Here is a 26,425-nt window from a genome sequence, read left to right on the forward strand (position 1 = left end):
TGGGGGATGTAGAGACCCGTTATCCCCATTTGGAAAAACTGGCATTTGCATTGGTAAGCGCTTCGAGAAAGCTCAAACCTTATTTTCAATGTCACCACATATGTGTAGTAACCACCTACCCTTTAAAAAACATCATGCATAAACCTGAGTTGTCCGGTAGATTAACAAAATGGGCTATAGAAATCAGCAGTTACGATATCGAGTACAAGCCTCGGACGGCCATCAAATCCCAAATCTTGGCCGATTTTGTGGCAGACTTTACCCCGGCCATGGTCCCCGAGGTCGAGAAGGAACTTTTGCTGACCTCGGGAAAGACCACGGGCATTTGGTCTCTACATACAGACGGGGCCTCGAATCTTAGAGGTTCCGGCCTAGGGATTGTTCTTAGGACCCCGGCCGGGAAGGTCATCCGACAGTCCGTTAGAACTGCTAGATTGACTAACAATGAAGCCGAGTATGAGGCTATGATTGCAGGTTTGGAATTGGCTCGAAGCATGAGAGCCGAAACAATCGAGGCAAAGTGCGACTCGCTTTTGGTCGTGAACCAGGTGAACGGCGTATTCGAGGTAAAGGACGAACGGATGCAGCGGTACCTCGAAAAAACACAGGTGGTACTTCATCAATTTAAAGAATGGACCATGCAGCACATACCGAGGGAGCAGAACAGCGAAGCCGATGCATTAGCAAACTTGGCATCCTCGGTTGAGGAGGAGGAAATTAACCTCGGGGCAACGGTGCACTTGTCAAACACGACCATAGAAACCGGGCACGCCAAAATATACACAATGGGCTTGACCTGGGATTGGCGCAATAAGTACATCGACTACTTGCGTGATGGTAAGCTCCCAAGTGACCTGAAGGAGTCGCGATCACTACGGACCAAGGCTGCCCGCTTTTGCTTGGTGGACGGTCAACTGTATCGACGCTCTATCCTCGATCCTCTAGCTAAGTGTTTGGGCCCCGGTGAAACGGAATATGTGATAAGAGAGGTACACGAGGGAACCTGCGGCAACCACTCCGGTGCAGAAGCTTTGGTTCGAAAAATTGTCAGGGTCGGTTATTACTGGAACCGGATGGACGAGGACACGAAAAGTTTTGTCCAAAAATGTGACGGGTGTCAGAAGCATGCTCCGATGATTCACCAGCCCGGGGAGTTGCTGCATTCGGTCATCTCACCTTGGCCTTTCATGAAGTGGGGAATGGACATTGTTGGTCCGTTACCTCGGGCACTAGGTAAGGCCCGTTTCATTTTGTTTATGACTGACTATTTTTCTAAGTGGGTTGAAGCACAGACCTTCGAAAAGATAAGAGAAAAGGAAGTCATCGACTTCATATGGGACCACATCGTCTGCCACTTCGGCATCCCCTCTGAGATAACCTGTGATAATGGCCCCCAGTTCGTGGGTGGCAAGGTCAACAGTTTCCTCGAAGGGTTGAAAATCAAGAGAATCGTGTCAACCCCGTGTCACCCGTGTGCAAACGGGCAGGCAGAGACTTGAAGCATCGAAGCATAATTGGAGGGAAATACTCCCGGAGGTGCTGTGGGCTTACAGAACCACATCCAAATCGAGCACGGGGGAAACCCCGTTCTCATTGGTTTACGGAGCCGAAGCCCTCATCCCCGTGGAGGTTGGCGAACTGACCCTCCGTTTCAGATATGCCACCGAAGAATCAAACGGGGAGGCAATGGCCGTGAAGCTCGACCTCGCGGATGAGCTACGCGAAGGAGCGTCGGTCCGCATAGCGGCCCAAAAACAGAGGATGGAAAGATATTACAACCGAAGGGCCAACTTTCGGCATTTCTAAGTTGGGGACTTAGTACTTCGAAAAGTTACCTTGCACACTAAGAACCCCAACGAGGGAAAGTTGGGTCCGAACTGGGAAGGCCCGTACAAGATAACCGGCATAACGGGCAAAGGGTCGTATCAATTGGAGTCTATGGACGGGCAGCGTCTGCGTAATAACTGGAACGTGGCCCACCTATAGAGATAATACTGCTGAGGTATGGTCCCCTCGTATTCTCTTATTAACTTTTCTCTTTTTTGCAGGAAGACAAGAGTGGGACAAAATTAAAACCCAGATCTGAAAACACGTGTTGTACTCTTTTCCTTAGTCCGGTTTTGTCCCAAAATGGGTTTTCCGACAAGGTTTTTAACGAGGCAATGAGTACAACGTGTTACTTGACGAATATGAAGGGCAAGTACCCGAATAGCCGGTGTCGCACCCTCCGATCGAGGACATAATACCACTCACCCAACCTTGAAGATCGGGTAAGTGCTAGGGGAATACTATGCTACACCGAAGATGACACCGATTAAAACAAACGGGGAAGCTCAACATTTGCTACGGCAAAACTAGGGCCCGGCCACCGGCCATAGTCCCCGATGTAAGGACCGAACGATCATAACGAATAGTGTCCCATTCAACATTTGCTATGGCAAAACTAGGGCCCGGCCACCGGCCATAGTCGTCGATGTAAGGACCAAACGATCATAATGAATCGTGTCCCATTTTACATTTGCTACGGCTAAGCCAGAAAGAGTTAAAATTCTCATGTATACAAACATTTTGCAAACACAAGTTATCAAGAGTTGGGAAAACAGCTCTCTGTTAAATATACTTTGCCCAGTCGATGACCGTCGTATCTTGAAGCTGCCTCATTAGCATACCCGACGCTGGGTACCTTGGTCGAAATTCGACAAAGGCAACGAGATCATTATGATCCAAGCCAAAATTCGATAAGCCACCGGCCATAAAATATCGGATAAAACCGGCGGGCACAATGAATTAACGACTATGAGTCGATCGGTCCTAGAAGGGATCAACGGCTATAGCAAAAGCAGTAAACAAACATTCAAAAGAAGAAGCAAGAAAGGTGCAGCACTTTTCATTTATACAATGGATGTCTCTTACATCAAAAGAAAAACAAAGTCCTACAAGGGCAAAAAAACAAAAAACAAAAAACAAAGCGTAAGCCCCGTACTATCCGGCGTGACTGGAGGTGGATGAGTGCTCGGATACAGTTCGCTCGGAGTCGTCTGACCCGGACCCGAGGGCACGATTGGCTTCTTCCTCCATCCTCTTGGCCTCGAGCAGCAGGGCCGGAAGACCGGAGAGACCATGCTCGGCTTGCTCAAGGGTGATCCGTCGAGACTTCCACTTCTCATACTCGGCAACAATAGCAGTATGAGCCTCGTCCGCCTCAACACTTTTCCATGTTTCTTCCAAGTCGGCCTCGGCCTTGGCCAGTTTCTCTCTCAGACCAGCCCGGTCCCCCTTAAGGATACTTATCTTACCGGTTGCCTGCATGCATACCCTCGTTAATGAGGCACTGCCAGGTGAGCTCGGTCATTTTGCGTTTGTCCGATTCAGAGACAAGGGGTCGCAAATAGCTCGCTATGCCCACCGGGCGCGACAGAAAGTTGCAGTCCTCGGGTACGGTGACTACAACCGATCTAGTTCTCCTAGGCTCCACGCTCGGGGCCGGGAAGATGTTTACCAAGCTGTCCCTGGCCCCTGAATCGGAGACCCGGTTAGCCGGCCTTGTGACCCGAGGAATAGGTAGATGACCAAAGCCCGCTGCTTCTCCGGTAGCGCGCGCGCGCGCGCGGGGGGGGGGGTGCTCGAGAACATATCGTCAAAGTCATCCACCCGCAGAACCGGGGTAGATGAACTTGGAGCAGCTTCAATATCTTCGGCAAAGGCCGAGGGCTCCACAATTGTAGCAGGCTCGTGCTCGGGGGACGGGCGAGCACCCGTGGGGGCTTCGCTCTCCGGTACCGGGGCGACCCCTTTATCGGCATCAACGACAACCGCTTCCCCGGGCCTCTTTCTTTGCAGGGGAGCGTCTTCCGAAGAAGTTTCACCTGAAATGTCGACAAAGTGAATCGACCGAAGAGGAGCTGGTGAAAGTATTTCTTCCGCACCTGAACGTGGAGCAGGAATCAAGAGACCCTCGCCGATGGAAGGAAGGGGCGGAACGGACACCGCCTCCTCCGGTATTGAAGCCACGGTGGGAACGGAGTCGACTCTCCGAACAATGATGTAGGGCTCTGTCTCTTCCCTCGAAGGGCAAGCAACGCTCCTTGCCTTCTTTCTTTTCGGCGTCTGCATCTTTTCGGAGGGCCGCTTTCTTTTTGCAACTTCGGAGAGAACACGGGAAGAACCCGCTGTGTCGAATTCGGGCGCCGATGCCGGAAGGGCGGTCCCCGACTCCGATCTGGTTGCTACCGAACCCTTAGGCAAACCTAAAAAGACAAGATGTTACCAAAGATCAAGGGATGAAACAAATAAAGGGGAACGCGGCGGAATAAAAATAGAAGGTTACCGTAGTTTTGGGCGACCCATCGGCCACGGGACAGGTGAGCCCACGTCCGGTCGTCGTAGGGATGCTAGGCGAGGAGCACAGTGACCCAATCGTTCAGATTCCGGATGACCGGAGGAACGTACCCATTGGCTGGAAAAAGTAAGAAAGAAACGGTGAGAAAGCAGAATTAAAATTCGACGAGGCAATACTAACGCAATTGTTCGAGACTTCGGGCTTACGCTTGTTATTCCACTTCTCCGGGAAAGGCATGTGCTCGGCGGGAATTATGTCCTCGGTTTTCACCCGGACGTATCGCTCCAACCACCCCCGGTCTCGATCTTCATCCATTTTCGAGAAGAATTGATTCCGGCTCCGTTTGGCCAGCTTCATTACACCACCCAGGAATAGCCTCAGGGAATAAAGGCGTATCAAATGGGCCAGTGTGAACTCCTCCTCGGCGTTGTTGGCCAACATCCGGAGACACGCTACGACCCTCCAAACGTTTGGGCCGATTTGAGCCAATGTAACGCCGTAAACCCGGCACATGTCGAGAATGACCGGGTCAACCAGGGGGTCGAGTTTGAGAGTGAAGGGGTATGTATAAACATACAAAAACCCTTCACGATGGTCGGTAACCGATTCATCTGGCCCGGGGGAGAAAACCCGAACCGGACGGGTGTCCCACCCGCAGTCGGCCCGGACTATGTCGAGCCTCTCCTCGGTGATAGATGAGGGATACCGCCTCACGTCAAAACCCCTGTCTGAAACGGAGGAAGGCTTCTCGACCTCAAGGTCCTTGTTAAAGTTGAATTTAGCCGGTATGATATCCGAGGCTATAGGCTCGAATTTAACCGGAGTCGCAGGCTCTGCCCCCGGGGACGATGCCGGTGGAGCATCATGAGAAGTGGATTCAGACACCGTGGTAGCAGGAAAAAAGGGAAGGCCCAAGAGAGGGGTTTAAGAAAGATGAAGAGACTGGTGTGACTAAACGAAAGGGAAACAGACTTGTTTCTTTTGCACGCCGAGTGAATCGATGAACCAGCTGCAGATCAAATGGGAAGTCGATTGTGTGTAGTAGAGATGAAAAGGTGCAGAAAATGGGGTGAAAGTTGAGGAAGAGCAAAACGAGAAAATGGTAAAGTGAAAGGGTAGAAGGCCTTATATAGGCTTGGGAGAGGAACGGTTACCGAGGGTGGCCAATCAGACGACGCCACGTGCCCCATCATTAATGCAAAGTGACTTGAAACGACGTGCAAATGACGGTTGGCAGGAGCAGACCACAGACCACCCGGGGTGTGACACGTGGCCGACAAAAGGGGATGCGTTATGCAGCCGTTCCCGCCAAAATGAGAAGACAACGACAAGCTGACAGATCCACCGGTTTTCAAAAGTTATCCACTCCCCGTTACTCCGATAGATCGGAGATCCGGGAAGTGTGGGGCTATCTGTATACGGTCAAAATCGGATACGAGGCATACCGGTGGAACGAGGAACCGGAGGAAGGAATAAGGACGTGTCGGATACTATTCACCCTTGACCGGAGTAATGCTTGGACCGGAGCTGGGCATGAGCACTGGCAGGCCTGCCTTCAACATTGTTAGAACATCGTTGCCCGATGACCCGAGTATTCGTGGCCGTTAGTCCGAGTAGCCGTTGGACCATGTGACCGGTGCATGCGGGCCACGCGCTAGTAGCGTCCTGTCATAGTCAACTACCTACCTTGCGTGTGTCAGGCGGCGCCGTTAGTCCAATCCCACAAAATCCATGCAGAGGTGTCCTAGTTGCTATTATTTTACCAATTCTCATTGTATGAGGACTCATGGAGGTGACACTATAAATATGACATATCCTCCTCCTTTAAAGGGGTTGGCTCCTCTTACTTCTTCAAAAACACATGTAATAGAAGAATCATACATATACAATCTTTATCATTATTCGATTCGGCCAAGGTTGCCCCCTTTTCATTATTATCTCATTCCCTTCATCAAGTATCATATATTGTTTGTAAACGTTCATATCCTTGTCAAACTTGCATCATTAGCCGCTTTATCAAGGAACCCTCAAACGTTCATTTTCTCTATCTAGTATATATCAAGAACAAAGCACATATCATATACCCGCTTACAAATTTAATTGACTACCCGAATCCGGGGTAAACAAATTGCACAACTTATTATTCTCATAAGTAAATAATTAGTAGATCATATCCAAACAGGGAATTTATTTGACAATAAAGTGGGCATCATGACTAGAGATGTCTAATTGCATGGAAATTGCCTCCAAAGCAGAGCGGTCCAATTAATTCCACAATTTTTAATAACAATTTAAATTTAAATGCTAAACATTTTGTTGATAGTCGAAATAAAAACATGCCTCATAATTGAACCTATGTAGTACAATAGTGTAAATAATTTTATCTCCTATATAGATAATTAAACATCCATAACAAGCAAGAGGATTAACTTGAAAAATAAAATAAATTACTTTCTGTGATAATGTGAAAATTACACTATATTTTACTACAAGAAGTTACGTCGTAGAAATGGTGCATAACTCGTGTCTCAACCGTAATTAGAACTTTCTAAAACGAGAAAAGTCCCAAAAATCGTCCCCATATAGTCTTGAAAGGGTGTTAGAACTAGATACTCGCCGTGTATATCTGACACTAGTTGGTTCTCAATTCCCTAAAGCCTATAATCTAGTCTCATTGGAACTAGGCTAGTCCCCTCTTCCTAAAAAGCAAACAATTTCAACAGTCCTATCGTACCTTCTCTCAGTATGCAAATGCAGAGAAGCACATTGCTATTCAGTTATCTCTGAGCCTATCCCATAAAACTTACAGAATATTTTCAAGGTTATAAAAAAAAAAGTGTACATGGAAAGCTTTTATTTATGAGTTTTAACTTATATAATAAAACTCATCTTTATCTGTTGCCAGATACAACTTGCATAAACCCTAAGTAGGCGTTTGGACATGCGATTTGAAATTATGAAATTAAATCAACATTTGGACATGTATTTCATCTTATGGTTTCAAAAAATTTAAATATAAAACTTGACTCATAAGTTGGTAGATATTTTTAACAATTAATTTCATCAACCATTTACCCACCTTTATTTATGTCTACCATGTGAGAGGATTATATTAAAGAGTAATTCATAGGCGGAGCCACCTTAGGCGAAGGGTGGTGAGATGCACACCCTTTGCCGAAAAATTATGCGGTGTACATATGTTAAATGTTAGTTATTATGCATATATATTTAATTTTGCACACCCTTAACACAAGTTAGAAGAAAATTTGCACACCCTTCGCCAAATTCACTGGTTACATTACTATTCATGTTAAATTATCTTTTTTATTGAGCTAAAGTTTGATCAATTGATGTATTTTTTAGAAAGGTCTTCTAGTTGCGTATTAATTTTGTTATGAACTATGACTTGCTCATTAGATTGTATAAGAAATGAGAATATTTTGATAGTTTTCGCTACTTGTGAGGTTTTTATGTCTATAAGAAAAAATACAACTTAAGAAATTCGAATTGCATGTCCAAACATGATTTCAAATCATGTCCAAAAGACTCCTAAATTAGGAGATTATGGAAAGTATTTTTTAGGTTATCTGATAAATTTTTTTTAGTTACCCGTGTATTTATGTTCAGACCTTTATACAGCGAGCATAAATATTTTTTATAATGTTAGTAAATTTTGACTTATAATAGAAAGTTAATACCATATATATTTTCTAGATGATTTTAATAATATGCATTAGAAGTATAAATAATATCAGGTAATTTTATTACAAAATTAAGTGACTTGATAGCATAAAAATTTCTTACACTACTGTTGTATATAAACTTAAATTCATCTGTAATTACTTAATAAATGAGCTGATGCTGTAAAAAAAAAAGATATACACTCCAAGTTAAACTCTTATAAGAAGCAACAGTTTTCCACCCTCCATTCCATTTCATCCCAAGTGTGCGCTTTCTTATACTAGAACATGGACCCAGAGGCTTTCTCAGCTAGTTTATTCAAGTGGGACCCAAGAGGTGCAATGCCACCACCAAGCCGGATATTAGAACCGGTGGCACCACCACAACCTCCTACACCTCTACCACCACAACCACCACTCCCAACTGCGTTTTCCATGAGGAGTACAAGGGAGCTAGGAGGGCTAGAAGAGTTGTTTCAAGCGTACGGTATACGCTATTATACTGCTGCTAAGATAGCTGAGCTAGGTTTCACTGTGAACACGTTATTGGACATGAAAGATGAGGAACTTGATGATATGATGAATAGTCTCTCGCAGATTTTTAGGTGGGATCTGCTTGTAGGAGAAAGGTATGGTATCAAAGCTGCTATTAGAGCTGAATGGAGGAGGCTGGAGGAGGAAGAAGCAAGGCGGCGCGGCCATATTCTGTCTGATGGTGGAACTAATGTCCTTGACGCTCTCTCACAAGAAGGTTAATTAATTACTTGCTTTTAACTTGAATCTCCTTAATTTGTTCCCGTGAAGTAATTATTTAATTAAACTATTTGCACTGAATTGCTACGCACGAAGTTGTTGATATCGTGCGTAATTTTCATAAGGCCAACAGTTTGTTTAGAAATAATAACATGATCCTTGTTGAACCACTGTTATATTGAACCACTTTATCTTTTACCGGTGCATGCAACCAACTAGCAGCTATAAGGTACTCTAGCGTTCTTGTTGCATATATATATTTTTTTAAAATTAATTAATTAACCACCCAAGCAGGGGTTGCTTTCATTAACCAACGAAGGGTACCAAAAGCAGGGGTAACATCCATACCCCCTAGGTCAAGATATTACAACAAAGAGTAGTTATCTTGGCTCTGAACAATAGAAAAACAACTATGTTCAACTTAAAAAAAAAATAGATTTGTCATATCTACTTCTAAAACTTGGCAACTGCCATTGATCAAGCTGAAAAGGGTCTTTGCAGCTATTAGGCAATTGATGGTAGGAGTTATAGTACTTGGCCTGATCCATTGTAGTAGCATTTTTGGCTAAACCATCTGCGACTTGGTTTGCTTCCCTGTAACAATGATTTATTTGCACCTCTACTTGACCCAAGATCTGTAGAGTGTCTTCAATGAGTAGTGTGAGCTTCCTATTATCAGTCTTGTGGTTCTTCAAGAAATTGGCAATCAACATAGAATCAACTTCTAAAGTGAATTTCCTATAATTATAGTGAAAGAAGTATCCTACAATTTTCTCAAATTCTTTTTGAATATTTTGGATTGTTAATTCGTATGCTTTTCACTAAGTTATTAAATATGTATAAAAAATCTATGTTCAAAATGGTAATGAAAATTAAGTGCTATAGCTCTCAATACTCCTGAGTCCTCACACATAAAATGAGTCTTTTAGAGTAATTAGATTGATTTTATCCGTACTCATTCATGTGTTAGGACGATTTTTGTACGTGTGTAAATAATTGAGTATGTATATAGTATAAGTTTGTCAATTTGTTGCATAAATATATTGTGAAAATGGGAAGTAGGGTTATCAGAGGAACCAGTGCAGCAGCAAGAGAGAGAAGCAGCGGGAAGCGGTGGTGGGGGGACATGGGAAGTGGTTACGGGAGCAGGTGGCGGAGGAAGAATGAAACAAAGGCGGAGGAAGAAGGCGGCGGGGAGGGACAGAAGGGGAGCGTCCGATGATGAAACGGAGGAAGGACAAGATGATGAAGAGAACATGAACGAAGGTGGAGGAATAATAAGTGAGAGGCAAAGGGAGCATCCGTTTATTGTAACGGAGCCTGGTGAAGTGGCACGTGGCAAAAAGAATGGCTTGGATTACTTGTTCCATCTCTATGAACAATGCCGGGATTTCTTGATCCAAGTTCAGAATATTGCTAAGGAACGTGGTGAAAAATGTCCCACTAAGGTCACCTTCTTTTCCTTCTTTATTTTTACACTATGTATGGTCTTAATTATTGAAAATCTTTTATAAAAATGGCATAAAATAATTTAAAAAAGACAAATTACCTATTATAGAAATATTTAGAACATAGTAATAACGTTTTCATATTATCCTACATAAGTTGAATCCTTAGTTTAGTACTAGCAAGTAGCAGCAACCAACAAGCTTTGGTCCATTTTACTCCAATATTCAACACTAAAATGATTTCGACACGATATATGTGCTAATCAACAATCTATATTCTCATGTTAAATAAAAGATGATCTTTCCATTATGGTTTATTTAATTCATTAATAATTGACATGCTTTACCCCTATCTTCTATTAAATCTTCTTTGACAATATTAGTACAGTATCTGTTTTACTGAATCCTTTAAACATTATTATAGTAAGATATTTTGGTTATGAAAATTATACGTAAGTAATATGTTTTTTTGTCGTTTCTGAATATAAAATCTGTTTCAAAAGGGTTCCAGTGCTGACTCTCGCACAGTGAACCTGCCCATTTAATATGTTGTACATGAGTTTCGCTTCACAAATTATACATTTCTTTAGATATTTCATTTTTATTTTTTTATTTTTTTGTATTTTCAGATATAAGTCAATTTACTTTATAATACTTTGTGTTCAATCCATACTCCTTTTTTTGCTTTACTTTCGAATGGATAAGAAATTAGTAGTGGTTGGGAAAAGCTTGTGCATAAAAATGAATGTGGGTTCGGAAAACCTCGTTAATTGGGTCGAGGGTAACCATTAGCTGTCCAGAAGAAAACTCGACAGCTAATGTACGGACTGATGGGCTGAACCATAAAGCTTGAATTTCGGCCTCGGCCCATTACTTCATTTGTACTTCCACTCAAGTATCTCCACCTGTAAACTTGTCCTTGCCAGATCGATATTCTACACATATTGACCACGTTTGGAAATAAAGCCTTCAATGTACTTTAGTATGAAAACCATCAACGTTTCTCACTATAACCTAGTAATGTTACTGTTCCACCATATGTTACCATCATTTGTTATTCATTAACTAATCTTTTACTACTCAATCCAGAATCAACTGTTATCTTTTATAGCACTTGTATCGACGAGAGGTAGCAGGTGTCCAATAAAATAGTTAAGATTCATGCAAGCTAGCCTACATACTACAGTTATAAAATGAAAAGTTTAATCATAGTGATCTTATCCAATCGAATGGAAACGAATGACCATTAGATGGTTGATCCACGTGTGTTGAAATTGCAGGTGACGAATCAAGTGTTCAGGTACGCAAAGAAGGCAGGGGCAAGCTACATAAACAAGCCAAAAATGCGACACTATGTGCATTGCTATGCACTTCATTGCCTTGATGAGGATGCCTCCAATGCTCTGAGAAGAGCTTTCAAGGAGCGAGGAGAGAATGTTGGGGCATGGAGACAGGCATGTTACAAGCCCCTGGTGGCCATAGCTGCTCAACAAGGCTGGGATATCGATGCCATTTTCAATGCACACCCTCGACTGGCCATTTGGTATGTCCCCACCAAACTCCGCCAGCTCTGCCATTCTGAAAGAAGCAACGCTGCTGCAGCTGCTTCTAGCTCAGTTTCTGGTAGTGTTGGTGTTGTTCCTGATCACCTGCCCCATTTCTAAGTTGTGCTTCTGATGATGGCACTTTACAAAGTAGATCTACTTAGTATCTCTAACTTTGCCTCTATATCAACTTACCTACTTTTTTCTACTACTGATGTAATCCTTTCGGCTTAAAGATCAAAATCTTCTGCATAACATGGGGGTGCCTCATTTCACTTCTGCAATGCTGCTTAAGCTTAAGATCTCTAACTTATAATGGTTCGGCAATCTTGATATCTACTATTTTCATGCAAATATCTACCTAGGACAACAGAAGAGGGTGAGAATAGACCGCAAAGAAGGAAAATGAATGACGAGACCAAATGGTACAAGTATTCTCATTGCACAAGTATTTTACTGTCACTTCAATGTATAATTGTCAAGAAATTTGTCAATGTTGAATGAACATTCTCAATTCAGGGATCAAGAAGAATGAGTAGGGTATCTCCATAACACATCACCCCATGTGCTCTGTCCCTCGGTTACCTCCTTAATCACAGATGCTACTTCGTCCACACTCACACGAATCTGCTGCTTGCTGTCCCTTTCACGGATCGTCACAGAGGATATTGAATCCACTGTAATGGCAAAGGGAACTCCAAGTTCATCTGTTCTAGCATACCTTTTTCCTATTGATGTACCTATAGCACAAAATCACATTGTTAATGACGATTCATATAGCCGACCTCAACTTATTTAGGATTGAGACATAGTTATTGTATTAGCAATTAATCAAACCAAAGACTCCAAAGACTATATTGACATATTGTAGCACTACAACAAAGCCAGGTTATCATGGTTTAGTAAGGCTGCTGATAATATCCCATATATTAGTTAATAACTCTGTTGGTATACAAAGAAAACTTAAGCACATATATATAACGGAACAGTGTCCCAGGTGCAGACATTTTCAGATATCATAAACTTTATTTAGCCCTAGGGAGGCCAGTACTACATGGGATAAGAGCACACCGATGAATTGGGGTCCCCGTGTATGGTAAGCTAAAAGGAGTAAGAAGTCAAACTCAAATTTCTGCATTTAGACAATGTGAACCCAGCAGTTGTCAAGTGTGTAAGCGCCAACCTTAGCCCGAGTGCGAACTTAATTTTCACTTTTTCAGTCATATTTAGAGGATGGAGCAAACAAAATTGATAGATGGAGAATATTAGCCTGGACAGGTGGGGCCTTAATTAAAATCGAACAATACATTATGTCAATAACTCAACATTAACATCTGAATATTGTTCAGAATTTCATTTAGTGAACTTACTAATTTCCCAGTGAAATTTGTCCCCTTTGCCCTATAATAGTGGCGTTTCGGGCCAGCTTGTAACCTCGACTAAATTCTGTCTGCTATGTTTAAAACTAATAAATAAGTGCTTCTTAATTGATCTCGTCATTAATATTAATAAAAAAAATCTAATCACCAATTACCAGCATCCTCCAACCAGTATAAGTGTCATCCGACTCTGTTAACTAATGCTTAGGCAAAAGGGAAGAAATAACCTACTTTCTTTTGCCTCTAGCAGGATTTGATCCCAGGTCTTTATGATGTTCATTCCAGCTTCACTGCCAGATCACACCATTAGGTGCAATTCTGCAGTGAACATTAACCCAATATTGCAACCAATGTTAGAATTTGCTAAATCAATCTCTGTTTTAGGCCAAAGTAGAAAGCATATCTTAATAGGAGTCTAAAGTAATGTCCACATATCGATTTCTTATCACTGTCCTAAGAGAAAAGGGCAAACAAATAATTCGTAAGCAACTGATAGCTCAAATTAGTCACTCCCAGAAATGGCAAAATGAGTAAACAGGTTACATGTATAGCTATGAACGGGATGAGAATAAATCTCCAAACACCCTTGATCCACGTAGCTTTTTAGGGGAAATCACAGGGAAAATTAGTGACATATTTTGAAATCAACATTCATATAAATTGAAAGAATAGAAACTCATTATACTTGTTAAAAGAAAGAAAAAATGACACTCCTAATTCAGAAGTTGCACAGCTTAGTGCTTAGAATAACTTTTGAGGCTGAGGATACCTGTTATATCAATCTTATACGAGATCCCATAGGCAGTCAGTGACCTAGCAATTTGTCTGGCAACTTCCTCATATTGTTGATTCTGAATCAATGGAAACACCGTGCATTTGATGGGAGCTACGAGAGGAGGGAAACTGAAAAAATGCATTTGTTCATCACCATCTCTGCTAGGTCTGGTGTTGAAAGAATGCTCATAGAGGCAGTATATTATCCTCCCAATACCAAAAGATGGTTCAATGACTGATGGAGTGAAAACCCTCTGATGTTCCTTTTTTATTTCCTTTGAGATGGAAACCATATTCTTGTTTATAGTGACAACCCTATCGAGCGTGCAAACATGAAACGCAGCCTCCCCCTTAGACTCCAAAGTTGCTTTCATTTCCATTGCTTCTTTTTCACCCATAGCCTTGCAACAGAAGCAAACAATAAGCTTAATAATTAACCCTCACGTGAAGGGCATGAACGAGTAAACTAATGCAAAGCCGTTGGGTACCTCTAGTGCTTCAACCACCATCTTTTGTTTACCCTTAAAAGCAAGACCCAACTCCTTTTTCACTGGAGCTATAATAAGCTTCTGAAAATAGAAATAACACATTAAGCTAGTTAGTATGTTTATGTATTTTAATCAAAGTTACTAATAGACAGCAATCTCTTGTTCACAGATTGAGAGAAAGAGACACACCTCTACTTCCCTGGGCTCTGGAAACTTTTCTTGGGCCACAAGAAGCACACCACTTTTATCCTGCAATAGGTACTCAGTTCAGTATAGAATAGTTTACTCAGAAAAAATACTCTCATTTGCCTGAAACCCTAGGGAAACCATAAGTTATCAGATAGGTCCAGAAAAGAAGAAAACAGTGAATTTGGAAATTCAAACACCAAGCAACTGATGAAGTACCATAAGAAAAGACCTGGAAGGGGGCTTGAAGAATATAAAGAATTAACAGAATGTGACTATTTTATGTAAGCCTCACCGTGTGAGCACGCAAGTCATAGGCAGATCTATCAGCTATACCAACACATTCAATCCATCCATATGAGCATTCAATTTCAGCATCCCAACAGTCTGCAGCATAATGTGCCATTTCGTTTGCAAGATGTTGACGGAACCGTAACCGATCTTTGTCAATACCAAGATGAGTAAGAAATAGATATACTCTCCCTATGAAATATCCAAGAGTTTCATTGTTGACAATTCCCTACAGAAGTAACAGTGGTAAGTCATTTTCAAACTGGATAATGGAAATCACGGAGATTTTATTCATTAGAGCACGAAGAAACCGAGGAGAGGTTAATTGTTGACTTTAGCTAACCTGGGCAACTGCTTCACCGAGAATTATTCTCCTTGCTGATCTTCCAGCCACCTGGTCTTCCCTCGGGAACATCAAGGACTCCAACTTTGCAACATCAGGAAATTTTGGATGAGACTTATCCTCCGGGTCGACAAAGTGCTCAATCTCAGCCAGTGTAAATTCACGGACTCTCAGGAGACCTTGACGTGGTGAGATCTGCATTTCTTGTCATCTTAAATTATAATGCAAACATGGTTTTGGACACAAACATGATCCTTCTATGGTATAGCTAGAGAGGTGAAATAAATCTAGGAAGCTTCAGCAACATATAGATCAAACAAAAATTGACCAAAAAAGAAAAAAGACAGACAAGAGTTACATAAAATATTAAAGTGCATTGGTTGCCTAACATTTCTACACAAGACGTATTAGCATAATGCTATTAGCTGCAAATTTGAAGCATCACTCTTTGTCTTCTTCGTCACACCAAGGCAGCAGATTAAGACAGAATAATCTACAGATTCTGATCATCAGCATGTGGAGAAATTTTAGTGCCCACACAACTGCTTATTCACCCTCCCACCCTTCATAAATCATAAGTCCTCCAAGTTATACTTTTTGCCAGATAGATAGTCGAAAAAATACAAATATGATCAGGATACACATCAGAAAAGTAAAGGCAACAGTGAGATATGGATTTTTAACCTCATTTCTAAAAGCTTGACCAATCTGTGCAGCTGCAAAAGGAAGCTTATTTCCATTGTAATAGTACAAGTCCTTGAAGTTGACAAAAATGCCTTGAGCAGTCTCCGGACGCATGTAACTGCACGGAAGTGAAGACAGAGACAAGATATTCAAGAAATATCTATAGCAAACTAAGCAAAAGCAATGGATTAGCACATTTATATATAGGGTCTGCTCCAAATGATATTCATTTCTTACCCAGGACTCACGCCGGATGGCCCAATTGAGGTTTGGAACATGAGGTTGAAAGGATAAGGTGCAGAAAGAGGGTTCTTGGTATCTGGAGCAGTAATGCCATATTCCTTAATCTTAGCACCGAGCTCGTCAGAAGAAAGATCATCTAAAACAGCAAGAACGTGCCTATATTCCGCGGCTTTTTCAGCAGGAAGATTAGGATCTCTCTCAAGCTTGTCTTTGCAAAAGTCCTTGAGCAGATGATCTGCTCGGTAACAAGTGCCAGTCTTTTCGTCTTTCACCATAAGATCAGTGAATTTATCCACATGACCTGATGCCTTTAGCACAACCTCAGGGGTAACACATGGGCAATCAACCTCTAACATGTTCTCCTCAAGAACAAAATGCTGAATTACAGAACAACAAGTCACCGGTAAATATATGAAAGTTGAAAGAACCCGTTTACTTTTTCTCTAAAGAGAGAACTTAATATAACAATCTCCATACCAAGCCATGATCAAGAACATGTCTAATGAAAGGCTTAATAGATCACCAACCCCTTAAACTTGCCAGTAAATTTCATTTAGACACTCGAACTACAACTTGTTCCAATTTAACACCTAAACAAATGATAAAGTGTTCCTATTAGACACTTTCGGTTCAAATCTCGAAATTCTTTTGCACGTGTTCTCAAGTGTCCATTACGTAGTTAAGTTAACCGCTTAAAACATGTCACCTCGTTTAATTACACGCATTAACCTCAATAAGCCGTAAAACCTCATGCATGTTCCAATTGAGGCCGACGTGTATAACCACATATTTTATGTGGTTAACTTAACTACCTAAAGAATTCAAAATTTGAATGGAAAATGTCTAATAGGAAAACTTTATTATGTGTTTAGGTGCTCAATTGGCAAAAGCCGTAAAAGAAATTTACCGGCAAGTTTAAAGGGCAATTGCTGTATTAAGCCTAATTAAATCCATACCATTACTGTTCACCATCTAGTAAATAAACCCCAATTGGGTAAAAGAAAGTTGAGTCACTGAATTGGAAAGCAAACCTGACGCCAGAAGGCGAGGACGTTAGATTTAACAGCACAGCCAGGAGGGCCATAATCGTAAAGGCCAGCAACACCACGATAGATCTTGAAAGAAGGGATGTAAAATAGACGGCGTTCCAGTGTGTTAACCACAGCTTGCCGGAAAGATTCTCTGTTTTGGGCTTCTTGGGCAAGCTCCATTTTTTGAGACACACACCAAACAACAATTCGGATCGATAATGAGTATTCACAATCCTTTCCAAAAGAAAGAAAATATGAGGTGAAGATATTTAGTGACACTCTGGATAACGTATATTTGAGGTTGTTTGGCTGGTTTATCAATTCAATATTCCGGTCGCCCTTTGCTTCTTAGGGTTGTTGCTTCTAATTCACGCTAATAATCTCTTCTTTGCTAATTAGCCCATTACTAATCATGAATTTGAATTTTCTCAAGAATTAGTGCAGTCCACAGTGTCTAATTGCTTGCCTTTTTGACTCTTCTGTCAATATCAATAATTATCTACTTTAAAGAACACTATTAACTGCTAATAAGATTCGATGGCCCTTTTTCTTAACACCGTTTCAAATTAAATGTATTTTTTTTTTAGGCCTGATTCCAAAAAATATCTACTATTTAATATTTGGTAACTTGCTAAGTTTAATATTTTGCGTGGTGATTATTTAAGATCATAAGATTTTTAAATAATATTTGATACATTATACTACTATATATTTTTAGTTAAAAAACTAGTAAAAAAATCAAAAATATCATTAATTTCTTAAATTTCATATCTAGTAAAACAAAACACTTAAATTAAAGCAGAAAGAGTAACATATTAATAGAAAAGCATTACATTTATTTGATTCGATGCCTTTCTCAAGTTTGTAATTTCGAATGGTGCCATTTGCCAAAACAAGATATAAAAACGATAGGAATTGCGTAGAATAATTGCCTGATCCATTATTCTCAAAATCATGTGGATAATCTTTATTATAATATATGGTCAAATCTAACGAATACTAGTTAATTCAGTATATTTAACCAAGTACAATTGATACAAACGGTCAAATCTAACAAATACCATTTGGACTTTTTAAGGAGCGTTGAACTTGTAGGAGCACATCAACTAGCAGTCAAAAAACAGTAAATTAAATTAAGAAAGCAGTGGATTTATTATTGTTATTATTATTTGCAGTATCTAAGTATCTACTTCCCCCCCCCCCCCCCCTCTCTCCCATGTTCTTTTATTTAAACTACATAAAAATGAACAAATGAGATTGATTCTTGAAATGTCATGAACAGTAGATTTTCTTGTCGTTCTTGATGATAGTTTTACAATAATCTGATTTTTCTTTTATTGCATATCAAATTACTCTAGTTTTTTCTTTATCTTCTAACAATAGATAATTTCATAGAAACTAAAATATTTAGAAAGAAAGTCTGAATGATCAACTCTGCAATCAGTCGTTAGATACAAATTTAAAAAGTAGAGTAGTCTCGTTTGCAATTAAGAAAGAGTAAAACTATCATCACAAATGATAGGAAAATCTACTACTCCTGACATGTGAAGAATAAATCTCATCCGTTATTTAGTTGAAAAAAGTATTCAAATGTAGTCTATATAATTTCATACAACAATTAAAAAAATACTTTTTATCACGTTAATTAAAGTAATTAAACCTTACCCGGATTTCATGGATGATCATTCTTGCTAGATTCATGTCGAGCTTGTCTCATCTAATGGAGAAGTCGGTCTTGGTGGACGACGTGTTCCTTGCAGTATAATTACTCGAAAACAAATTTTAAAAAAAACAAGTGAATTAGTAATTAATGAAGAGGCTCTCGAAAATGAGGTTCGAGTCCTCACATTGTAATCCCCTCCCCCATTTCCCCTGCCCCTATGTAATAAAAAAAATTAAAAAAAAAGGGCTAAATGTAGTACTAATAAGTACTACTTAGTCCATTACTTTTCTTTAGTCCTTTCTTTGATCAACAAAAAGTTATTACTCCTATCACTTTATCCTAGCTTCAGTACTCATTTCCTCCCTTTATGTTTCTATTCAAAACAGAGATCATGGTGTAAAAGAGTAGAGCTGGCAGGACAAAACTACAAAGGCAAATAGCATTTACAACGAATTAATGAGATCAATTAATTAACGTTTAATCTATTCGGTACAAATTAAATTAATAAAAATCTGTCGACAATTCTATTTAACAGAGAATTAGCAATGACTTATAAAAAAAAATTATATTAGCTACATAATTTAACGATAGATTTGGGACGACTTTTTTAGCTAATTCATGTTTTTAGTAGCTAGCTCGGAGAGCTTCCATCGGAATTCATGAATGTTGAACAAATGACTGATTTTGCACCCTCTCTATGCACCTGCCCCGTGGACGAGGTTTGTGTTTTCTTATCCTTAATTGTGTTGCTTCTTCACCAGTTAATTACTAATGTAGTGATGGGCATGGGGATAAAGCCTCAGCCCTTTCCTGAAATTCCTGAACTTGAAGAGGCACTTGACATTTTTGACAGGATCCACACTCCTTCATGGGATTATGATGTACCTATATCATCTTCACTTTTTGGTTTCTCACTCGATCGTTATCCGTAATGGGCTATTTAAGGGGAAGTGCTCCCCATAATGACTTTTTCAATTCTTAGGACTCGAACCCGAGACTTGTAGTTAAGGAAGAAGAGATCTTATCCATTCCAAACACAATCCTTGTAATTATTGGTGCATCTTCTCTTAATTCCTTAGCTTATTGTAAAGTTCTGGTAACTTTAGTAAGTATGAAATATTTATGGTTTTGGTTTCTCCGTCAGAACGACTTATCTGGTTTAACTCCGAGATCTTTCTAGTAGCTATATATATATTCACCTGGTTAATTGTATTTGACGGAGTTTAATTTCTATACTTGAGAGTTTCTAAAGATTGGGTATTAAATCTATCTAGTAGTCATCTAAATGATGGGAGAATACCAACAAGGTCTGCGATGGAGTGATAAGTACTTATCCTTAACTAGAGCTTTCGGGTTTGAGTCCTATTAGGTACAAAGTTGTCATTGTTAGAGTGCGCTTTACCCTCGACATGTGACTTTTTTCAGTGCGAATCTGGATTTAGTTGAACCCTGATACGGTCCGGGTAAGAAAAAAAAAAAAAAAAGGATGGAAGAATAACTAAATATAGTCATCTAATAAAAGTAGGATTAATATAATAACCTACAAAATAAGTCAAGTTATTTGCTATAACAAGTTGATTAAAATACAACAATAGTATAGTTTTTTTTATATATATAAAGTTATATATACTTGATATTCTATTTGAGTATAAAAAGTTTTTTCATATATCTGGCTTTTTGCAGAATCCCTAGGTCCCTCATTTTTTGGCCACAACACTTTCTTACTCTGGTGTTTTAATTGTACACCTTCAATTGTATAGGATTTGTTGCGCACGGTCGATGGCGGAGTTGATATAAAACCTGTCGCCGATGACTTCCTTGTCGATCTCTTCTGAAAACTTATCTCTACAATGCGAATTACCCTTAATTTTATGTTCTCATTTTGGAAGATATTATCTTTGAGGTTATAAATTCTGTTGGTGAAGTAGATTCAGATATTGATGATGACGAGGAAAAAGGCCATTCCCATACCCATTCCTAGCATACAACCTCTATGCTTTTCTGTAGCTCGTGGGAACGAGAGTGCTTGACTACAAAACAGAAAAGACCTTCATTATTTAGAAAAGAAATTGAGCAAACAATGCAACGTTCATGATGGAAGTGGTGGATATATTGTTTATACATAGTAATACACGACTTATACATGATTATATAAAGTAGATACTCATTTATATATTGTATATACAACATATATATGATGTTTAATAGTATATAAATGTGTATATGTATTCTATAATAATGTGTAAAAATGTATACACACATTTATACATCATGTTATATGAATTTAAAAATAGATAGTGAAAAAATAAAAAGGGCTTTGTAGTGGCTCGGTGGAAAAGTTAAAAGAATAACATTGAAAGATATTTAAACGCATGAAAACCCCAACATAATGATGATACAAGTGAAGTTTGGTAAACTGATTCTTGCATATGACCAAGGGAAGAGCTATACCGCGATAACAAAGATCAATTCACTAAACTTCACTGTATCATCATATTTGTTAAGTGTTGTCCATCATGTAAATCTCTTTCAACGTTATTTTTTCAACTTTCCCCCTCGAGCCACTACATAACCCTTTTTAATTTTTCACTCTCTATTTTTTGAATCTCAATAACCTGATATATAGCAGCGTGTATCACTTTTATACTTTATATACAATACATATACACCTTTATATAGTATTAGCCTATTATTTATTATATATACACTGTATATACAATATACTCCGTATGATGTATCTATTTTAAACAATCATGTATAAATCGTATATAACTATGTATAAATATATCCACCATTTCCATCGCGGACGCTGTATTCCTTTTCTATTTTGTACTTTGTAGTCAGGCACTCTCTTTTCCACGAGTTGTAAACAAACATAAAGGTTGTATGCTAGGACTAGGAAAGGGTATGGGAGTGGCAATTTCCCTCGTCATCATCAATATATGAATCCACTTCACCAATAAAATTTATAACCTCAAAGACAATATCTTCCAAACGAAAAACACAAAATCAAGGGTAATTCACACTACTGAGAGAGATTTTGTGAAGAGATGAAGATGTGGTCGAGATCAACGAGGAAGTCATCAGCGACCGACTTTCTATCATCTCCGACAGTGCCCACAACGACAAATCCTATTCAGTAGATTTCAAAGCAGAAGATGGTACGTAGAGAGAGAGAGAGAGGCGAATGGGAGGATGAGGTGAAAGATTTTTTTTTTCAAATATATACAAATTGGGCTAATATTGGTAAGAATAAGGAAGTTAGGCCAAATCATGTAAATTAAAAGGGAAGACATTGCACGGTTTGTCCTTCAAATGGACTGGTCTTTAATTTTTCCCTTCAAATGCGCTGTTATTAATTTTTTTCCTTCAACTTTAACGGTTAAACTCATGCGGGGCATAACTCGTGCAATATTATGATGCGAAAATATAAAATTATGTCCCGTGAAAAAGTTCTTCGGATAAAAAAGGCTAAAAAATAAAGATCATCACAAAATCGGGTGAAGTGCAAATGACCCATTAAAAGGACGGATGGGTATTGGGCTGTAATTTGATGGGTCGGGTCATATAGAACGGCTCATAATCGGAAATAATAATAATGAGTAAATTGCTTCTTCTTTGCTAGCACTGTAGCACCTCACCGCTTTTTGCTTGCTTCCAAATATTTTGTATTCAATTTTTCGATATTGTATTCATTGATGAAGGAGTCCTTGATGTTATTATCTCAGCACAGCCGTAGCTCAGGTGATTTTCCTCTAATTTCGTGCAACATATTGTAGTTTGATGAGATGGAAGTTTTAGAATTTTACTTAATTCCTTTTGAGGCTAAGATTATGTTCCTTTTAGCTTTTGATAAATCCTTAATGTCTTTTCTTTTCGATTAGAATCCTCAGACGAAGTGGTCTAAATTATGGTGAAAGCATTCACTCTATTTCTCTTCGTAATTGTAGTTTAGAGTGTGTGTTTGGAGAACGTCACTGGTTCTAATTTAGGTAAAAGCATGTGTCTGATAGGTACATTTTTTTGATAACATAAGGTGTTCAATCGTTATTGCCTAGAGTTAAAATTCGTGCTAAGTTTAAATGGCTGTCTATGTATTTGTCCTTCTTTTAAATTAATTTTCCCTCGGGTTCAGAGATGTGTCAGTTTGAAACTGAGGCGAGACGGAGATTATGTTGGATATTGGAAGGTAAAGGAACCAAGTCTTATCTAAGGCCAGAAATTCATTTGGTTATCTGGTTGATTGTTAAAATAGGAGAACCCCAGACTAACACACATAAAATCCGAATATCCTTCAACAATGTCCGCACATACACGATCTAAATGAGAGAGAGAGAGAGAGAACAGCAAAGGAACTGTGATTACAATTCTAGAAAAAGAAAGATATAGATATACCTTTTATGGCGTTATTCCTTAGAGTTGTTCAATAAAATCTTTAGCTTAGGGCCTTGAATTGGAAACCTTGAAAAAGAGATTAGAACTCAGACTACATGCCTAAATTGAAAACAAAGATGGATAAAGAGAGCCGACCTTTACATGGTGCCTAGATCTGGGACTTGTTAGCAGAAATTTTTAGATTCAAGCCTTAAAAGAGAAAACAATGAAAACACAGATTAGAATGCAGATTTACATCCTTAAATGCTTGACACATTCATTCACAAAATGTCGTCAAAAGTAAATGAAAGATTGAAGGCGGCAAAACAAAAGATTCAGAACAAAAGATTCAGACTCCTTATTTTATTAGAGGGGATGCAAGGGAGGGAGGGAAAAAGTCATTTAAGGGCTTAGTTGCAGCCATGAGTTTGATGAAAGATGAGAAAAATAGGCGGAGAGACCTGTGTACAGTGAAAGTGATAAATTAAGAACGGTTGTAGGATTTGCAACGATGTTGGATTTTATAAGCTCTAAGAATGTTTTTAGTTTTGCTAAATTACCCTTATTAACTTTCATAAATTACTTGAAATGCTTAGATATTAACGGAAGAAGGAGAAAAGACACGTGGTGAAGCAAAGAGAAGGAGAAATCCAATTTGGTGAATCTCTGGTTGTCTCTTTGCCCTCCGTCACAATGATGTAGCCAACTAAATTGGATTTCTCTTCTCTTTGCTGTCACCTCCGCATATCTGTGAGTACTATTTCAAAAATAGAAGAAGAGATAAATATAAAGAACACTGACTTTTTATGGCGTTATTCCTTAGAGTTGTTCAAGTAAATCTTTATCTTAGGACCTTGAATTGGAAAACCCTGAAAAAGGATTAGAAGTCAGATCCACATGCTTAAATTTAAAAAAAGAGATGGATAAAGAGAGCATACCTTTATATGGTGCCAGGTTTGGGACTTGTTAGCAGAAATCTTTAGATTCAAACCTTAAAAGAAAAAGCAATGAAAACACAAATTAGATCGCAGATTTACATCCTTAAATTCTTGACATATTCACAGAATGTCGTCAAAAGTAAATGAAAGATTGAAGGCGGCAGGACAAAAGATTCAGACTCCTTATTTTATTAGAGGGGATGCAAGGGGAGGGAGGGAAAAAGTCATTTAAGGGCTTAGTTGCAGCCATGAGTTTGATGAAAGATGAGAAAAATAGGCGGAGAGATCTGTGTACTGTGAAAGTGATAAATTAAGAATGGTTGTAGGGTTTGCAACGACGTTGGATTTTATAAGCTCTAAGAGTGTTTTTAGTTTTGCTAAAATACCCTTATTAACTTTCATAAATTACTTGAAATGCTTAGATATTAACGGAAGAAGGAGAAAAGACACGTGGTGAAGCAAAGAGAAGGAGAAATCCAATTTGGTGAATCTCTGGTTGTCTCTTTGCCCTCCGTCACAATGATGTAGCCAACTAAATTGGATTTCTCTTCTCTTTGCTGTCACCTCCGCATACCTGTGAGTACTATTTCAAAAAAAGAAGAAGAGATAAATATAAAGAACACTGACCTTTTATGGCGTTATTCCTTAGAGTTGTTCAAGTAAATCTTTATCTTAGGTACTTGAATTGGAAAGCCCTGAAAAAGAATTAGAAGTCAGATCCACATGCTTAAATTTAAAAAAGAGATGGATAAAGAGAGCCGACCTTATATGGTGCCAGATCTGAGACTTGTTAGCAGAAATCTTTAGATTCAAACCTTAAAAGAGAAAGCAATGAAAACACAAATTAGATCGAAGATTTACATCCTTAAATTCTTGACATATTCATAGAATGTCGTCAAAAGTAAATGAAAGATTGAAGGCGGCAGGACAAAAGATTCAGACTCCTTATTTTATTAGAGGGGATGCAAGGGGAGGGAGGGAAAAAGTCATTTAAGGGCTTAGTTGCAGCCATGAGTTTGATGAAAGATGAGAAAAATAGGCGGAGAGATCTGTGTACTGTGAAAGTGATAAATTAAGAATGGTTGTAGGGTTTGCAACGACGTTGGATTTTATAAGCTCTAAGAGTGTTTTTAGTTTTGCTAAAATACCCTTATTAACTTTCATAAATTACTTGAAATGCTTAGATATTAACGGAAGAAGGAGAAAAGACACGTGGTGAAGCAAAGAGAAGGAGAAATCCAATTTGGTGAATCTCTGGTTGTCTCTTTGCCCTCCGTCACAATGATGTAGCCAACTAAATTGGATTTCTCTTCTCTTTGCTATCACCTCCGCATACCTGTGAGTACTATTTCAAAAAAAAAAGAAGAGATAAATATAAAGAACACTGACTTTTTATGGCGTTATTCCTTAGAGTTGTTCAAGTAAATCTTTATCTTAGGACCTTGAATTGGAAAACCCTGAAAAAGGATTAGAAGTCAGATCCACATGCTTAAATTTAAAAAAAGAGATGGATAAAGAGAGCATACCTTTATATGGTGCCAGGTCTGGGACTTGTTAGCAGAAATCTTTAGATTCAAACCTTAAAAGAAAAAGCAATGAAAACACAGATTAGATCGCAGATTTACATCCTTAAATTCTTGACATATTCACAGAATGTCGTCAAAAGTAAATGAAAGATTGAAAGCGGCAGGACAAAAGTTTCAGGCTCCTTATTTTATTAGTAGGGATGCAAGGGGAGGGAGGGAAAGAGTCATTTGAGGGCTTAGTTGCAACCATGAGTTCGATGAAAGATGAGAAAAATAGGCGGAGAGACATGTGTATGGTGAAAGTGATAGAACAAGAGCGGTTGTGGGGTTTTCGACGACGCTGGATTTTATAGGCTCTAACAACGCTGTCAGTTTTACTAAATTACCCTTAGTAACTTTAATAAATAACTTGAGTGCTTAGATATTAATGGAAGAAGGATAAAGGACATGTGGTGAAAGCAAAGAGAAGGAGAAATCCAATTTTGTGAATCTCTGGTTGTCTCATCGCCCTTTGTCACATTGATGTCGCCAACCACCTTGGATTTCTCCTTCTCTTTGCTTTCGCCACCGCTTACCTGTGATTACTATTTGACAAAAAGAAGAGATAAGATATAAAGAACACTGACCTTTTATGGAGTTATTACTTAGAGTTGTTTAAGTAAATCTTTATCGTAGGATCTTGGATTGGAAAACCCTGAAAAAAGGATTAGAAGTCAGATCTACATGCTTAAATTGTCTTCA

The 26,425-nt window shown here is 39.2% G+C and overlaps 3 protein-coding genes, 1 long non-coding RNA gene and 1 pseudogene across 6 annotated transcripts in view; 2 read left to right on the plus strand and 3 right to left on the minus strand.

The window, feature by feature from the left end:
• Nucleotides 1-6,112, minus strand: part of LOC132631497 (uncharacterized) — a 29,702-nt gene extending 23,590 nt beyond the window's left edge. Inside the window, exon 1 of the mRNA XM_060347070.1 lies at nt 6,026-6,112. Within this exon, the coding sequence (XP_060203053.1) occupies nt 6,026-6,112 (87 nt within the window). The remainder of the gene's footprint in view (nt 1-6,025) is intronic.
• Nucleotides 6,113-8,295: 2,183 nt separating this feature from the next.
• On the plus strand, nt 8,296-11,898 carry LOC132633149 (floricaula/leafy homolog 1). The gene is made up of 3 exons (XM_060349381.1): nt 8,296-8,770; nt 9,835-10,220; nt 11,501-11,898. Exons 1-3 carry the CDS (start codon nt 8,308-8,310, stop codon nt 11,882-11,884), a joined length of 1,233 nt encoding a protein of 410 aa, XP_060205364.1. The 5' UTR covers nt 8,296-8,307; the 3' UTR covers nt 11,885-11,898.
• Nucleotides 11,899-12,174: 276 nt separating this feature from the next.
• On the minus strand, nt 12,175-17,734 carry LOC132633147 (glycine--tRNA ligase, mitochondrial 1-like). Its single transcript, XM_060349380.1, has 9 exons — nt 17,184-17,734; nt 16,147-16,529; nt 15,910-16,027; nt 15,226-15,420; nt 14,887-15,111; nt 14,595-14,654; nt 14,406-14,486; nt 13,913-14,318; nt 12,175-12,504 (listed from the first exon to the last, which is right to left on the minus strand). The coding sequence occupies exons 1-9, from the start codon at nt 17,361-17,363 to the stop codon at nt 12,287-12,289; spliced, it is 1,866 nt and encodes a 621-aa protein (XP_060205363.1). The 5' UTR covers nt 17,364-17,734; the 3' UTR covers nt 12,175-12,286.
• Nucleotides 17,735-22,296: 4,562 nt separating this feature from the next.
• LOC132633148 (E3 ubiquitin-protein ligase ORTHRUS 2-like) overlaps nt 22,297-26,425 on the plus strand; it is a 20,460-nt pseudogene continuing 16,331 nt past the window's right edge.
• On the minus strand, nt 23,249-25,991 carry LOC132633150 (uncharacterized). 3 transcript variants are annotated; one of them, XR_009579590.1, is made up of 7 exons: nt 25,685-25,991; nt 25,548-25,615; nt 24,922-24,973; nt 24,786-24,853; nt 24,159-24,211; nt 24,022-24,089; nt 23,249-23,430 (listed from the first exon to the last, which is right to left on the minus strand). It is a non-coding gene; the product is annotated as an uncharacterized LOC132633150 (long non-coding RNA). The 3 variants fall into 3 exon arrangements; XR_009579591.1 differs by lacking the exon at nt 24,022-24,089; XR_009579589.1 differs by having other exon boundaries at nt 23,249-24,089.

This window comes from Lycium barbarum, chromosome 3 (genome assembly GCF_019175385.1).
Source record: "Lycium barbarum isolate Lr01 chromosome 3, ASM1917538v2, whole genome shotgun sequence".
Classification (NCBI taxonomy): domain Eukaryota; kingdom Viridiplantae; phylum Streptophyta; class Magnoliopsida; order Solanales; family Solanaceae; genus Lycium; species Lycium barbarum.

Bases quoted from the DNA above. Each gene is read 5' to 3' on its own strand.
- LOC132633149 (XM_060349381.1), top strand. From the start codon at position 8,308: ATGGACCCAGAGGCTTTCTCAGCTAGTTTATTCAAGTGGGACCCAAGA. The intron at 8,771-9,834 runs GTTAATTAATTA...AATGGGAAGTAG, and splicing joins TGACGCTCTCTCACAAGAAG to GGTTATCAGAGGAACCAGTG. The intron at 10,221-11,500 runs GTCACCTTCTTT...TTGAAATTGCAG, and splicing joins GTGAAAAATGTCCCACTAAG to GTGACGAATCAAGTGTTCAG.
- LOC132633147 (XM_060349380.1), bottom strand. From the start codon at position 17,363: ATGGAGCTTGCCCAAGAAGCCCAAAACAGAGAATCTTTCCGGCAAGCT. The intron at 15,112-15,225 runs GTTAGCTAAAGT...TTACTTCTGTAG, and splicing joins TCGGTGAAGCAGTTGCCCAG to GGAATTGTCAACAATGAAAC. The intron at 14,319-14,405 runs GTACCCAACGGC...TTCTGTTGCAAG, and splicing joins TGGTGGTTGAAGCACTAGAG to GCTATGGGTGAAAAAGAAGC.